Below are 13957 nucleotides of genomic sequence, written 5' to 3' on the forward strand. Positions count from 1 at the left end.
TACCGAAGTCTAACCTTGGAGCAAGATCTAATTCAGCAGGTACCAGCAAGACCCCGGTCTGTACCCCGCGTTACCAAAGTTCCATGTAAGAACGGCTTCCCATTGGCTCAACAATCATTCACCTCGTCATTCCTTAGATTCAATTGCCCAGAAAGTGCTCCGAAGCCTTAGCCGGATCATGGCCAAAGTTGCTTTCCGACTGTCAACTTTATTTGGTACACCCTTTCCTTTTATTTAAACATCACATGAGCTAAGACCCAATGGGAACATTGGCGCAATGTTTAACGCACAAGTGTTCAACATCGACGGGGCGCTTTCAGTCTTCGTCATTATTTATCCTACATAATACCTAATAAACACCCATTCTCATCTGATTCTACTCTCCTTTCATAACTCCTCGGCTACGGGCCTACCTTTTGTAGGACATGGCTATTCTCAATAGCTTCTTGATAAGATGTTATTAAATCTACGGATCTAGAGAAAGACACAACCAAGTTTATCCTGTGTTACACCGTATACGATGATGATGCTAATGCTTTCTCTGCTGCTGTTGTATGCGGTCGCTGCGTCTGCATTCGGGCCTCTTCTCAAAGGGAGCCAGTATCCCGTCCAGCAGCATACTGATGCTTCAGCTCCTGACCACATCTCACCCAACCTCTTCGCATCTCTCGAGCGCTTCTCCCGCCTAGTCGACATCACCTACTGCGTTGGGACTACCGGCATCGCTCCGCCCTTTTCATGTGTATCTCGATGCGATGACTTCCCGACACTTGACCTAGTCACAACATGGAACACGGGTGCTTTGATGAGCGACAGCTGTGGATATATTGCTGTTGACCATGGGACAGCCTCGAAATCAGATATACATAACGGAAGTGTTAATAGCAGAGGCCACACGATGGAGAGCAAGAGCCAAGAAGCAATTATTGTCGCATTTCGTGGTACATATAGCATCACCAATACCGTCATCGACCTAAGCACTATACCACAAGAGTATGTCCCGTATCCTTCACCCGATCAAGATGAATCCGAAGCGCCCAAGGAGCCGAAATATACCTGCCACAATTGCACGGTTCATATGGGCTTCTTGACGTCATGGAAAATAGCTAGAACTGTTGTTCTGCCGGCACTCGAGCCACTACGCGAACGGTACCCCGACTATCCGATTTTCCTCGTCGGCCATAGTTTAGGTGGTGCTGTTGCTGCTCTCGCGGCCTTGGAACTGAAAGTCATTTCTGGTTGGGATAAGATGGCCGTGACGACTTTCGGTGAGCCTCGAGTTGGGAATGATGGGTTTGTTGAGTATCTCAATTCGGCTTTCGAACTTGGCGGTGTAGAGAAGCCAATTGAGGCGCAAACGTATCGGCGCGTGACGCACGTGGATGACCCCGTGCCATTGCTTCCACTTTCGGAGTGGGGATACAGATCTCACGCCGGCGAATTCTTCATCTCCAAATCCGGCCTACCCCCCGAGCCGTCGGATATTCGGCCGTGTATTGGGAATTCCGATGCGCGGTGCATCGCTGGCTCAGCTGGAGAATCCCTTCGAAGGACCGGCCGGATCCTTGCTGAGAAACAGGCGCAAAATACACCCGTATGGACTGGAGGGTTATGGGATATTCCATCCCGGTTCAAATTGTGGCAGTTATTCTTCGCGCATCGAGACTACTTCTGGAGACTAGGGTTATGCGTACCAGGGGGGGATCCCATTGACTGGGGCCGGGACAAGTATCCCAACTATACTAATGGTGATGAGCTATGAGTCCATACGATGCCTAGTGTGAACATAGGGTGTCCTTAAGGCATTATGATTTCCTATTCCTCTAAGCTGGTTGAAGAGGAGAGATATAATTTGACAATGTGAACAGAGTACCTTCACAGAACCTTGGAGATAATGCCTAATTATATGTTTGTATACTACTTAAAAGTTGTAGATGATCTAGGTTGATATAAGATATCATTCAGTATGATAAGTAGCAATTTTTGCAACAAAATATTCAATCTTTAGTATTACGTGCACCGTTTCATAGAAATAAGCACTTGTGCTATTGTAAGAATATCAAAGACATTTAAAGTTTTGTATGAAGTTACCGATTTGATTCGTAGTGTAGATTGAGGTACAACCATAGGTATTTATCAGCCCAATGCGCTCGCAGGTAGGATCATGAGGCTATAGATTTAAGTGAATGAACCAATCGATCGGATTTGATCATAGTGATAGTAGGACGGCGGAATCCGTAGGGCGAGCTTGTGACAAGGTCCTAATCGGTCTCGATTACTTTTGTCGTAGTAGAGGAGGGACCCGTGACTGGAAGAAAAGGATGCCAGCTCAGCCAGGACGGCTAAGCCTAGGAGAGTGATGACAACGCATGGACCGATAGACCACACGATGATAAGACCCTGCATGTAGAGTACCTAGTAGTGGGGTTTTAGAATCTCATGGCAACTTTGTAGGTGGTATGTTCATTGGAGGATACTATAGAATATTTTCCGTGCTATCGGTACAAAATGGTGTATGGTACAATATTTAAAGGCTACGATACGAGGCATTATCATGTTGTTGATCTGGGTCACGCGTCGAGAGTATAGAGAGAAGGCGAATGATGGTATATAATAGGTTGGGGGCCATTTCGCTGACTGATGTTGATATTAGGCTTCTCGTCTCATTCCACAGCCGACTCGCGCAACAAACGCTGCAGCGGGCATGCGAGTCAGCGTCTAGATCAGTGGTAGGTTCCATGCAGTGTTGGCTAGTTCTACTGGATAATGAAGCAATCATGTCGTCTTTTTGCTTATGAGGGGATAAATATACTAACATTATTGAGTGCTCAGTCCTCACGGTCCCTCAAACGAATATCCAACTACTACCTAGGTAGTATGTAGGTATGTACATATCCATGATGTAGGTATGTAGGTACGTAGGTACGACATAGAGCATGGATTAGCGAGTTCAAAGTTGAGGCGGACGATGGTGGGGAAACAAATTATCGTGTAATATAACTCTTATGCAGAATGTGAAGAACAAAAACAAGGACTGAATTAATTATGAAATATCATTCTAGATAGAGACAAACAGGGATAAAAAGTAAGTTTAAATGCTTTTATTGAGAGTATGAGTCTATGATGTTGGTGTTTCTTGATTTCAATGTTGATACGATTGTTATTGTTGTTTGTACTGATACTTGATAAGGTATAGGAGATTGGGAGAAGATTCCAGGCCGAAGACGGCAATGAGGGGCAAGCAAGCTTTTGACTGGAAGGTTAAGAGGTTGAGGTACCGAGATACAAACCAGGCAATTGCGCAGATTGTAATCGTAACCCGCCTGCCTGCTACTGCCTGCGTAACCCGAACCATGAGTGCTAGGCATTCACAGGCATTCAATGATCGTGCACGCTAGAATGAGGCGTATTGTAGGAAGTACCTGGGTACTTAAGTACTATGGATAGCAATGGATTTCTTTTCCGCACAAGCCAAGTGCTAAAGTTGGAGAACTCAGGCGCAATTTTGGGACAATTTTGGGACCTGACAGCCAGCACCCAGCACCTGGCCGCATTTACTGATTTCTCCTCCCGCACCTTAAACCTCGTCGATTTTCAACACCCTTTAACTTCGACGTACACTTGTAAACAATCCCACCTTTTTCCCATTCAACTCACAAACAAACAATCCATTACCCGACTCTCTATTTCTACGTCCACTTCCACTTTGATCGTCATCCATCTTGTTCACCACCATTACCCTTCGCACACCAGAGACCAAGATGACTACTGAGGTAAGTTTTCAATACCCTTTACCATTGCCCATTGCCCATTACCCCGAATCCCTTTTCCACATGCACTTCGAGGACTGCCTTGTCTCGGCCATGCTGCCATTCGCCTCCACCGCGCCCGCACACCACTGCATAACCTCATAACCTTAGTTGTACCTTCAATCTGGCATTCTTAGTACAAGGACTCTGCTAACATTAATTCTTACCTGTAGCGTGAAAGGTTCGTTAAATGCTGCGCATCCCCGCCTTTAGGTGACCGCTTTTCGACGTATAAGTACAAGGGGGAAATGGACTAATCAGCATTCTTCCACAGCAAGACCTTCCTGGCTCGCCTTTGCGAGCAGGCTGAGCGTTACGATGAGATGGTTACTTACATGAAGGAGGTCGCTAAGCTTGGCGGAGAGCTCTCTGTTGACGAGCGCAACCTCCTCTCTGTTGCCTACAAGAACGTCGTCGGAACCCGACGTGCCTCGTGGCGAATCATCTCTTCGATCGAGCAGAAGGAGGAGTCCAAGGGCTCTGATAAGCACGTCTCCACCATCCGTGAGTACCGAAACAAGATCGAGACCGAACTTGAGAAGGTCTGCCAAGATGTTCTGGATGTCCTGGATGAGAGCTTGATCCCCAACGCCGCCACGGGCGAGTCTAAGGTCTTTTACCACAAGATGTAAGTTGTCCTACCACAATCATGACAGCGTGCCCTCATATTACTACATACTAATGTTGTACCCCCCTTTTTCAGGAAGGGCGACTACCACCGTTACCTGGCTGAGTTCGCGTCTGGTGAGAAGCGCAAGGTCGCTGCTACCGCCGCCCACGAGGCTTACAAGGTAAGTTCAATAAGTCACGAGCATGCGTTGTACAAACATTGACGTAGATAATTTCATTAGAGCGCTACCGACGTGGCCCAGACTGAGCTCACCCCCACGCATCCCATCCGCCTAGGACTTGCGCTCAACTTCTCGGTCTTCTACTACGAGATTCTCAACTCACCCGACCGCGCTTGCCACCTGGCCAAGCAGGCCTTCGATGACGCCATTGCAGAGCTCGACTCATTGTCTGAGGAGTCCTACCGTGACAGCACACTCATCATGCAGCTGCTCCGTGACAACCTGACTCTGTGGACTTCTAGTGAGAGCGCCGAGGGCGAGGGTGCTGCCGCTCAGGAGGGCGCTAAGGAGGACAAGCCAGCCGAGGAAGCCGAGAAGCCTAAAGAGGAGGCTCCCGCCCCCACCGAGTCTTAAACACCTCACCGTTGATACCTTCTTGCCACGGCTACATATGCGTACTCCGTAAGATTTTCCGAAGGGCCGGGGTTTCGTTAATGCCTAACGGGCGAAGGATTTATGGCATCGGTTGGGAAGGGTGACTCAGGCGATTGTTTTGAACGTGGGAGTGGAAAATATGGACAGGCCTTTCCCTTGTCATTTTTTTCACTCGAGGATATGTCAGTAACGGCTACACTATAGTATGCCCTGACTGGACAATACGATATGCATTTCCACAACTACGGCTGTATTTCAACTACCTCTGCGCATACAGGGGCTGGCGAGGTCTTGTTGATGGTCATATGGACAGTTTCATACACGTTTCCCCCCTGTTTGTTTTATGGTTTTCGAGAGATATCTCATGTTTTCCTTTGATCAGTCAAATACATTGCACGTCCCCTATAGTTCGCCTTGTACGCCGGACCTTGCGCACCACGTGAGATTTAGGTAGTATACAGGTCTGCTTCAGGTGGAATTGCAAATGATCTACGCCTTGTTTCACCGATCGGTGAGGAGATAGTTTCCCTATGGTTGGCCCTGGACAGACTGCGTCGATTAAGGCTGGACTTCTGCTACTTTGATGCGTGTTCACTACATTCGTCAATTGCCGATCCGCATCTCCGCAATGCGTATTCCCTATACCAGAATAAAAAACAAAACTTAGTACCGACTTCTTGGCCTCTGAAGATGAGAATGCACGTTAGTTATATCTATGTCCGTAGGTGGATATTCTCGTGAACCATTTTACCCCTATAGGTCCTTGTCTGTTACGACAGGGGGTATGCATGCCATCTGAGTAGGTCTTTAGTAAGGAATGTCTCGTTGACTACTAATAGATTTCCGAAGAAACCTGGTTATCCTTCGGTCTTCTCGGTGTATCCGTATACAGAACACTCCTTCAAATCTCTGGTACAGCCAACCGGGCTAGCATCGCTATGAATTCACCGCCATTGCACAATGCAATACTAATTATGGTTATGCTGTCCACTTTTAGATATTAAGTGTAGTCAATGTAGCATCTACCACCTGAGTGACAGAAGTGGTCAGATACTAGTTCGACTCGCGGCAGCTTAATATCCTTTGCAACACTCAAATGCTATCGAGAAGTTATACTGAGGTAACAATACCCTGTACTAGGATGGACGAGTTACTCAGCTTCAGCCTCATAGGCTGCCCGTAGTAAGTCGGTGCTCGGCGCCCCACAAAAGAAATTCGGGACCCATTTTTAACAGGTAGTGCCCTTCCCCCACAGTGAAAATATAAACCAATTTGAACCGCCAATTCGCAGGGCTGATACGAAAGGGAAGGAGCAACGTCACAAGTCCCGAAGTAAGGCCAAGTTCCAAGAAGCATGTGCACCCACCACTAAAAACTGTACCTCAACATTTGTAGATTCCACCTTTGTGGATTGGATTTGATTTTCCCTCCCTTCGACTCTTCGACTCCTTGTCTCTATATCGCTTCTATGTAGCATGTGCTACTTTTCGGAACAGCTCCTATTGTTTCCCACTGTCCTGCTAATTCAGCATGGATCAGTACCCTCACCCATCGCGAACTTTCACTTCAGCACCGTCGGCTGAGAAGTCCAGCCAGTTGCTCCTCCGCGAATATCCTCATCGAGCAATCGCAATCGCCACGCCGACCCATGCCTTGATATTCCGGTATAGCCCTACAACGAGCGAAGCGATTGCGAATGGCTCGCTTTTATCCGTCTCGTCAGCACGATCCCGTAGTGCCGGAGACGGTCCCGTATCCAAATGCATGGTCGAATTTTCCCCCATATCTAAGCAACTTCTTAGCGACTTTAGACCTCTCACACCGCGCCCCATTTATGGGACACTCGGCCTTATATCCATAAATCAAGATGTATTCCTATGTGTAATAACGCAGGCATCGCGGGTAGCAACACTGCGACCCGGGGAAACTGTCGAAAAAATTGCGAGTGTCGACTTTTTCTGCCTCAACAGCTCAGAGTACGATAATGTTATATCCCTAAATACGTACGACAGTGACCTCTCCGACTCTGCCCCTCTGTATGGCCAAAGTCTTGGCAGAAGAGAAGGCGAAATAGAATCTCCATATCACGAACTGCGGGGGCTGTTGAGCAATGGCAGCTTTTATTACAGTACAGATTTTGACCTGACAAATAGGTTACAAGATAGGTTTGTTGGCTCCTCCGTAATAGTTGTAGTTCTATACAAATTTCCTTCCCTATACTCGGATGGGATATAGGCCAGATTCAGCATCAGAAGCTGACGCCGTCCATATAGGCCAATAGATTCGGACACGTTCGATATTGACAATTTCGACGACTCTTTCTTGTGGAATTACTTCATGATCAGTCCCTTGGTCCAGTTTAGATCTAGGTTGTTGGCTCATGAACGTGAGGCTCTTGATGCCTCAAGGATTTTGACCTCTGCTATACGAGGATTCTGCTTAACTATGACGATCCCTCAAAGTGCGGCGCCTTTGCGAGATGGCAAGTCTGGTCTTCCATCCTACCTCACCGTTATTTCACGTTTGTCGTGTAAGCGAGCTGGAACTCGCTTTAACAGCCGAGGAATTGATGATGATGGACACGTGGCCAATTTCGTCGAAACAGAAACGATATATTGGAGTCCCTCTGGTGTCCTTTTCTCGTATGCGCAAGTTCGCGGCTCTGTGCCAGTGTTCTGGGAACAGACTCCAGGTCTTATCCCGGGCCAGCAGAAGATTTCAATCACACGCTCAGCTGATGGGACGCAACCAGCATTCGATAAACATTTCGAGGAATTGGAACAGTCTTATGGTGCGGTACACATTGTCAATCTTCTCAGTGCAACAAAGCCAGGGGAGGCAGAGCTTACAAATCTGTTCCATTATGGCCTACAGCATTGCTCGCTTAGCCGTGTTGTTGACAAGCAATCGTCTGATCACGCCCTATTGCGGGAGACGGACTATGATTTCCATGCGGAAACGAAAGCGGCCGGATACGAGGCTGCTCGAGAAATTCGGCGCTATATCGAGCATTCTGCCGATGGTTTCGCATATTATCTAGCTGAGCTAACAGATGATATGATCGACATTAACGATTCGCCTGGCCACCAAAGGATGGTTGTCGTGCTTCAGCAGGAGGGAGTCTTTCGGACAAATTGCCTAGACTGTTTAGACAGAACCAATCTTATTCAGACTATCATTTCGCAGATGGCTGTTGAGGCATTCTTGACTCATCGCGGTGAATACGCCGCGTCAGACTTCTGGATGCGACATTCCACTCTCTGGGCCGATAACGGTGACGCTCTCTCTAGGATTTACGCCGGTACAGGCGCACTCAAATCCTCATTCACAAGGACCGGCAAAATGTCTATAGCTGGCGCCTTCGCGGACGCTCGAAAAAGTGCGACGAGACTTTACATCAATAACTTTACCGACAAGGCAAGGCAAAACACAATTGATATGCTCCTAGGACGATTAGTCGGCCAGGCTCCTGTCCATCTCTTCGACCCAATCAGCGATTACATATCTGTCGAACTCAGTAAACGTAGTTCCGAGTATTCGTCAACAGAAAACATCACGATGTGAGTCTTGATACAACCCAAATCCGTATATGTCGTCCATAATAACTAATTCGATATAGGTGGGTTGGGACGTTTAACTTAAATGGACGTACAAATGGCATCGAGGAAGATTTATCTCCTTGGCTTTGCCCTCAGGAGCTTGGTTCAACACAGCCGGAGATAGTAGCAGTAGGGTTCCAAGAGATTGTTGAATTGAGTGCTCAACAAATCATGAATAGCGACCCTACCAGAAAGCAGTTATGGGAGAGAGCTATCAAGAAAACACTCAATACCCGCGCAAAACTATCAGGAGGAGAGAAATACGTTCTACTTCGTAGCGGGCAACTTGTGGGCGCTGCACTTTGCATCTTCGTAAAAGCATCAGTGCTTCCGAAGATAAAGAATGTCGAGGGAAGCGTCAAGAAAACGGGGATGTCCGGCATAGCAGGGAATAAAGGCGCAGTCGCTATCAGAATGGAGTATGCGAGTACTCAGATATGCTTTGTGACAGCCCATCTCGCCGCCGGGTTCTCCAACTATGATGAAAGAAATAAGGATTACGCTACGATTCATCATGGACTGCGGTTCCAGAGGAATAGGGGTATCGACGACCACGGTATGAGAATCATCAAATACTTTATAGAACATACAATTACTTACAAATATGCAGACACGGTTATCTGGCTTGGAGATTTCAACTACCGTATTGGTCTATCACACGAAAGGGTCATGGATTTAATCCAAAAGAAAGACCTAGAGAAGCTGTATGAGAATGACCAGGTACGTCTGCGGAATCTCGTCCAGTAAAACCGGCAGTTATTAACACATTCTAGTTGAATTTACAAATGGTCGCCGGTCTCTCTTTTCCATACTACTCCGAAGCCAGGATTACATTCATGCCAACGTACAAATTCGATGTTGGTACTGATAGATATGACAGCTCGTAAGTTGTTATGCCACAGAAAAATTTCAAGACCTTAGCTGAGACTTTTGGCAGTGAAAAATTACGTATTCCGGCATGGACGGACCGCATCTTACGCAAAGGTACAAATATACGGCAATTGTCATACAACTGTGCCCCTTTGCGATTTTCAGATCACCGCCCCGTATTCGCAACGTTCCAATGCACAGTAAACATTATAAATGAAGCACTTAGGGAGAAGATCAGTCGGGAGCTGTACGAACGCCGTAAAGCAGAAGTAGGTCACACAGCTGCAAGTTTACTTAGCGAGGACTCCGACGATGATGAAGACCTCATTGGGTACGATCCTATCGAGCCGGGATTACCTCCGGCGAGCTCAGACCGGCAGAGATGGTGGCTTGATAACGGCAAGATGGCGAAGTCCACAGTCGGGCCACCGAAACCCATCAACGGGAATTCCACTATGGTGCTAAACCCTAACCGTCCTTCAAATCCGTTTACTCCGTCGGAAGAACCGGACTGGGTTGCGATACCCAGATCCAATTCAAGACTCTCCTCGTTCTCCAGCATCTCTAGCTCTCCCTACGAGCACATTAACCACTCTTCCATCCTCTCGACATCGGCTGCATCCAACTCCTCGCCCAGGAAACTTCCTCCACCTTTTGATCCGGCCACCTTACCCACTAAGGTTGGCCAGATCAATTTGCATGATGAACAAATGCCTACACATAGGAACGAAGCTCCGCCGCCACCTCCGCCCAGAAGACAGACATCTACAGGTTTCCCGCCTTCTCAACCGTCCAGTTCTGCGGGGGCGCATCCCGCGTTACGAGCAACAAAACCTGGTGTACCAGAACCACCAATGAGGACTATGTCGACGTCATCCCTAACGTCGAATAAGTCTAAGGCGCCTCCGCCTATAGCCAGAAAGCCAGTCCATCTTACATCACCCTCACCCTCCACCAATCCTTCTCTCCCCGAAACCAGCAGTTTTAGTTCACTCATAGATCAACAAACACCAAAACCGCCCATCCCACGCAAGACCGTGACTGCTATCTCGAATGTCTCCAACCTGACTTCTAAACTTGAAGCTAACAAATCTGGCGCGTTAACTGGCGGAATGCTCAAAGCAACATCACCTCATATCGACACTGTCACGCACAATGGTTTTACAACCGGGCCATCTAGCTCAGCTGCGGCTATAAGTCGAGTTCCATTGCCTGGGCTCGGGAACACGGAGCGAAAGCCACCTTTGCCAGTACGCCCACAGCAACAGCAACAGCAGCAGCATCACACACAATTATCTCAACCAGTGACGAGGACTAGCGTAGATCTCCTTGGTGGCGATGACAATACCGAGATGAATGGATGGGAAACTTTAAAACCAAGTTAGATATCTCCCTTGTCTAGATGATATTATATTCAAAAGGGGTTGGCGTTGACACAGCGTGGCGTTTTACAGCGTTGTAGTTTAATTCAGTATATATACGACGTCCGTGCAGGGTGAAAACGAATTTCTTAACAGGACGGACTTAAGATGAATTATTACGCACGGTAGACATAAGACGTTCTACAAATAAATGATGTGGTAATACTAATAAGTTAATTACCTAAATATGCCACTACCTTATTAAGATGTATACTAAACGTGATGATTTATAAGGAATAGCAAAGAAATCACGCCTTCCTGTTCACGAGGTTGATGGAGGCGCGAGACGGTTGCTACTCACCGAACTACTCCCGTCGGGTTGACGTCACACCTTGATAAGATAAAAGCTTTAGTTTGTCCAAACTTCGTCTTGAGAAGGATGTCGCGTCTGACTTAGACGTGCATCGACGAACTCAATAGTTACCGAACTAATAGATCGGAAATTGGAAATTTGAATCAATTGATTCTTGTACCATAAGTTCTTTTTATCATACTGTTTTAATTGAGGGTATAATTCATTTCTACTCAGCTTACGACTCCGACGGCAGACATCATCACGACTTAATTATACTATGTCAAGTAGTCGTAGCTGACGAATTGTCATTAATATCTTCCGTCCTTTGCGATTATACGTCGAATTCCAGGACAGCAACTTTTTCCACGTTCCCGAGATTCCTCAACTTTCTCTAATATACCTTGAGGTTTCTACTCCTTTTCCGATAAGTCGCCAGAGCGGTATTTAAAGCAAGATGGCGCAAACCTCGGGAGCATCGTATCGCAAAGACAAAAAAGAGTTTAAGGAATTAACAGATGAGAAGGTACGGCAAATATACGTCTGGAGAACCGAAGTCGAGTATTCGAAGACCCAATGCCTCTGTTCCGGGCCTTCCATGGTTGATCCCTCATTCACACGGAGAGCCAAAAGTGAGGGCAAAGGGAAAGGCAAAGCCGTGGCCCGCAGAGGGGTGCAGCGAACTGAAGCGTCGAGTAGCACTGCCATGGACTCGGATATACAACCAGAACCTCACGGGACGCCGCCAAGAGATTCTCCTCCTCAGATAGGGTTGTTCATACCTGAGGAAGACCCGTGTCCAACGTGCGATTCGCCCGTGAACGCAGGCGTGATGTTCCTGAAGGTCGGGGTAAAAGGAGAAAGGGGCATAGTTTGCACAAACCCGAGTCCCCGATCCACCACCAGCGTCAATCGTCTATCGGATGTCCTTTCATATCAGCAATACAAGACGCCCCCCAAGGCATGGCTCAAACAGAAGGCAAGAAAGCCCCTAGAACAAATCAAGAGAGCTGTTACCCCCGAGAACGAGAACTCCAAGAGGAAGCAAGTCCTGAAGCCGCTATTGGGGTTGCTGAGGAAGTCGTCGACGGACTCCTTGAGCTCGGGCCCGCCGACGGTACGGCCGAGGGCGACGGAGATGTACCACACGGTCCCGAGCAGGGATGATCTTTTAAGAGCCGGGTCAGTTAAGACCCTGCTTTCGGGCTTGAGTGACGATGATGACGATGGACGTGGAAGGCCCAAGCTAACCATTGATGAATCTGCAGCGCGGCTACGCAGAGCTCAAAGGTTGCTGGAAAAGCAAAACAAGAACGAAAGTAAAGCTTGAGTTTTGTCACATCGATCCGGTGTACGGGCACCTCGGACACGGATACTTGGTTCGGTTCGATTGTGTATTATAAGAGGAAATGCATTTTATTCTATGGAGGTAAGTCGTTTTTTCCGGGACGACGGTTTTATAGGTATACTTCGAATGGCTTAAGTTCATCCGGATAAAGGGTGGTTTGAATTGTTACCAGCATAGCTTTAACAGGGCAATGGATACAGCGGCATATGGGTTTGGGGATACCCGTAGGTGTTAGCGAGTAGACTTTGGTTTCTTGAGGCGCTGTAGATTAGAACGATCAAAAGACTACGTTGGTGGCCGGTACCTATTCCGGAGCACCCTCTATTCAATTCAATGTACAGCGTAAGAAGTGGAAAATGCTAGGCTCAATTGATTGTCTTTAGAACTGTTGGATATAGCTACTTTCAACATCCTGAATTAGAACACTATCTAACTTAAATTTCTTGCATATATTTCAATGAGCAAGCGAACATAAAGTAAGCATTCGAGGACATATGGTTGACAAATGAAACATCGACATCGGCACAGGCCTCAGATTTCATGATTTGAGATCATTTCCGTTTTGGATATCCCTCTTCCTATCATTGATTGATTTTGGGGTATCATCACCGGCCTGTTTGATATTGATGGAAGTTGGAGAGGTAAGGGTGTATATATATATATATATATATATATATATATATACATGGAGAATCGAAACTTATGACATTGCTTTCCTTTACCTTTGGGTATTCTCTGCCAACAATATTCCGCACTTGCGACCGGCAAAGACCGAGTTCATAGAAACTCGTGAAGCTATGTGTGGACGATGTCGGTTGAACGTAGGTGGTCTAAAGAGAAAATCGGGTGTTATGCAAAATTTTTCGATTTTCCTTTGAAAAAATACGTACAAGGTACTTTTAGCGCTTTGGACGGCGGACGATAATACCGAATCCGCCAACCCGCTAATTCATTTTATATATTGTAATATATATTGTATAAATGCATAATAAACTTTAATTATTAATATTATATTTTATTATTTATAAGGATTATAATATTAAAAAACGTTATAAATTATAAAAAGTTATAACGTTTTTTAATTTATATTATTTATAACGCGTTAAATTTAAAATTATTTTATTTAAATTTAAATATTTCGTATTTAAATTATTTTAAAATAACTTTTAAAATTAATTAATAATTATTTTAATATTATTATTATAAAACTACGTTTTAATAAAAAATTTTAAATATAAAAATTAATTATTTTATTTATTTAATAAATTATTTATATTTTATAAATTAAAATTACGAGAAAAATATTAATATATATTAAATATTATTATTTATAAAATTATAATTAACTTTTAACGTTTAAAATTTTTAATTTTATTTATTATAATAAATAAT

The 13957-nt window shown here is 45.8% G+C and overlaps 4 protein-coding genes across 4 annotated transcripts; all 4 read left to right on the forward strand.

Moving 5' to 3' along the window:
* Nucleotides 1–304: 304 nt before the first annotated feature.
* On the forward strand, nt 305–1970 carry F4807DRAFT_137729 (alpha/beta-hydrolase). Its single transcript, XM_047993077.1, has one exon. It carries the CDS (start codon nt 521–523, stop codon nt 1760–1762), a length of 1242 nt encoding a protein of 413 aa, XP_047853426.1. The 5' UTR covers nt 305–520; the 3' UTR covers nt 1763–1970.
* Nucleotides 1971–4132: 2162 nt separating this feature from the next.
* F4807DRAFT_452191 (14-3-3 protein) lies at nt 4133–5014 on the forward strand (the record flags this gene model as incomplete). Its single annotated transcript, XM_048000305.1, has 3 exons — nt 4133–4437; nt 4513–4600; nt 4661–5014. The coding sequence occupies 3 exons, from the start codon at nt 4133–4135 to the stop codon at nt 5012–5014; spliced, it is 747 nt and encodes a 248-aa protein (XP_047853427.1).
* A 1327-nt stretch (nt 5015–6341) lies between these two features.
* Nucleotides 6342–11322, forward strand: F4807DRAFT_429915 (SacI homology domain-containing protein). Its single transcript, XM_047998377.1, has 6 exons — nt 6342–7200; nt 7309–8595; nt 8655–9190; nt 9245–9354; nt 9408–9517; nt 9572–11322. Exons 1-6 carry the CDS (start codon nt 6566–6568, stop codon nt 10887–10889), a joined length of 3996 nt encoding a protein of 1331 aa, XP_047853428.1. The 5' UTR covers nt 6342–6565; the 3' UTR covers nt 10890–11322.
* On the forward strand, nt 11323–13238 carry F4807DRAFT_429917 (uncharacterized protein). The gene has a single exon (XM_047998378.1). It carries the CDS (start codon nt 11675–11677, stop codon nt 12545–12547), a length of 873 nt encoding a protein of 290 aa, XP_047853429.1. The 5' UTR covers nt 11323–11674; the 3' UTR covers nt 12548–13238.
* Nucleotides 13239–13957: the final 719 nt, after the last annotated feature.

Source organism: Annulohypoxylon truncatum (genome assembly GCF_022578515.1).
Source record: "Annulohypoxylon truncatum strain CBS 140777 unplaced genomic scaffold F4807scaffold_20, whole genome shotgun sequence".
Classification (NCBI taxonomy): Eukaryota; Fungi; Ascomycota; class Sordariomycetes; order Xylariales; family Hypoxylaceae; genus Annulohypoxylon; species Annulohypoxylon truncatum.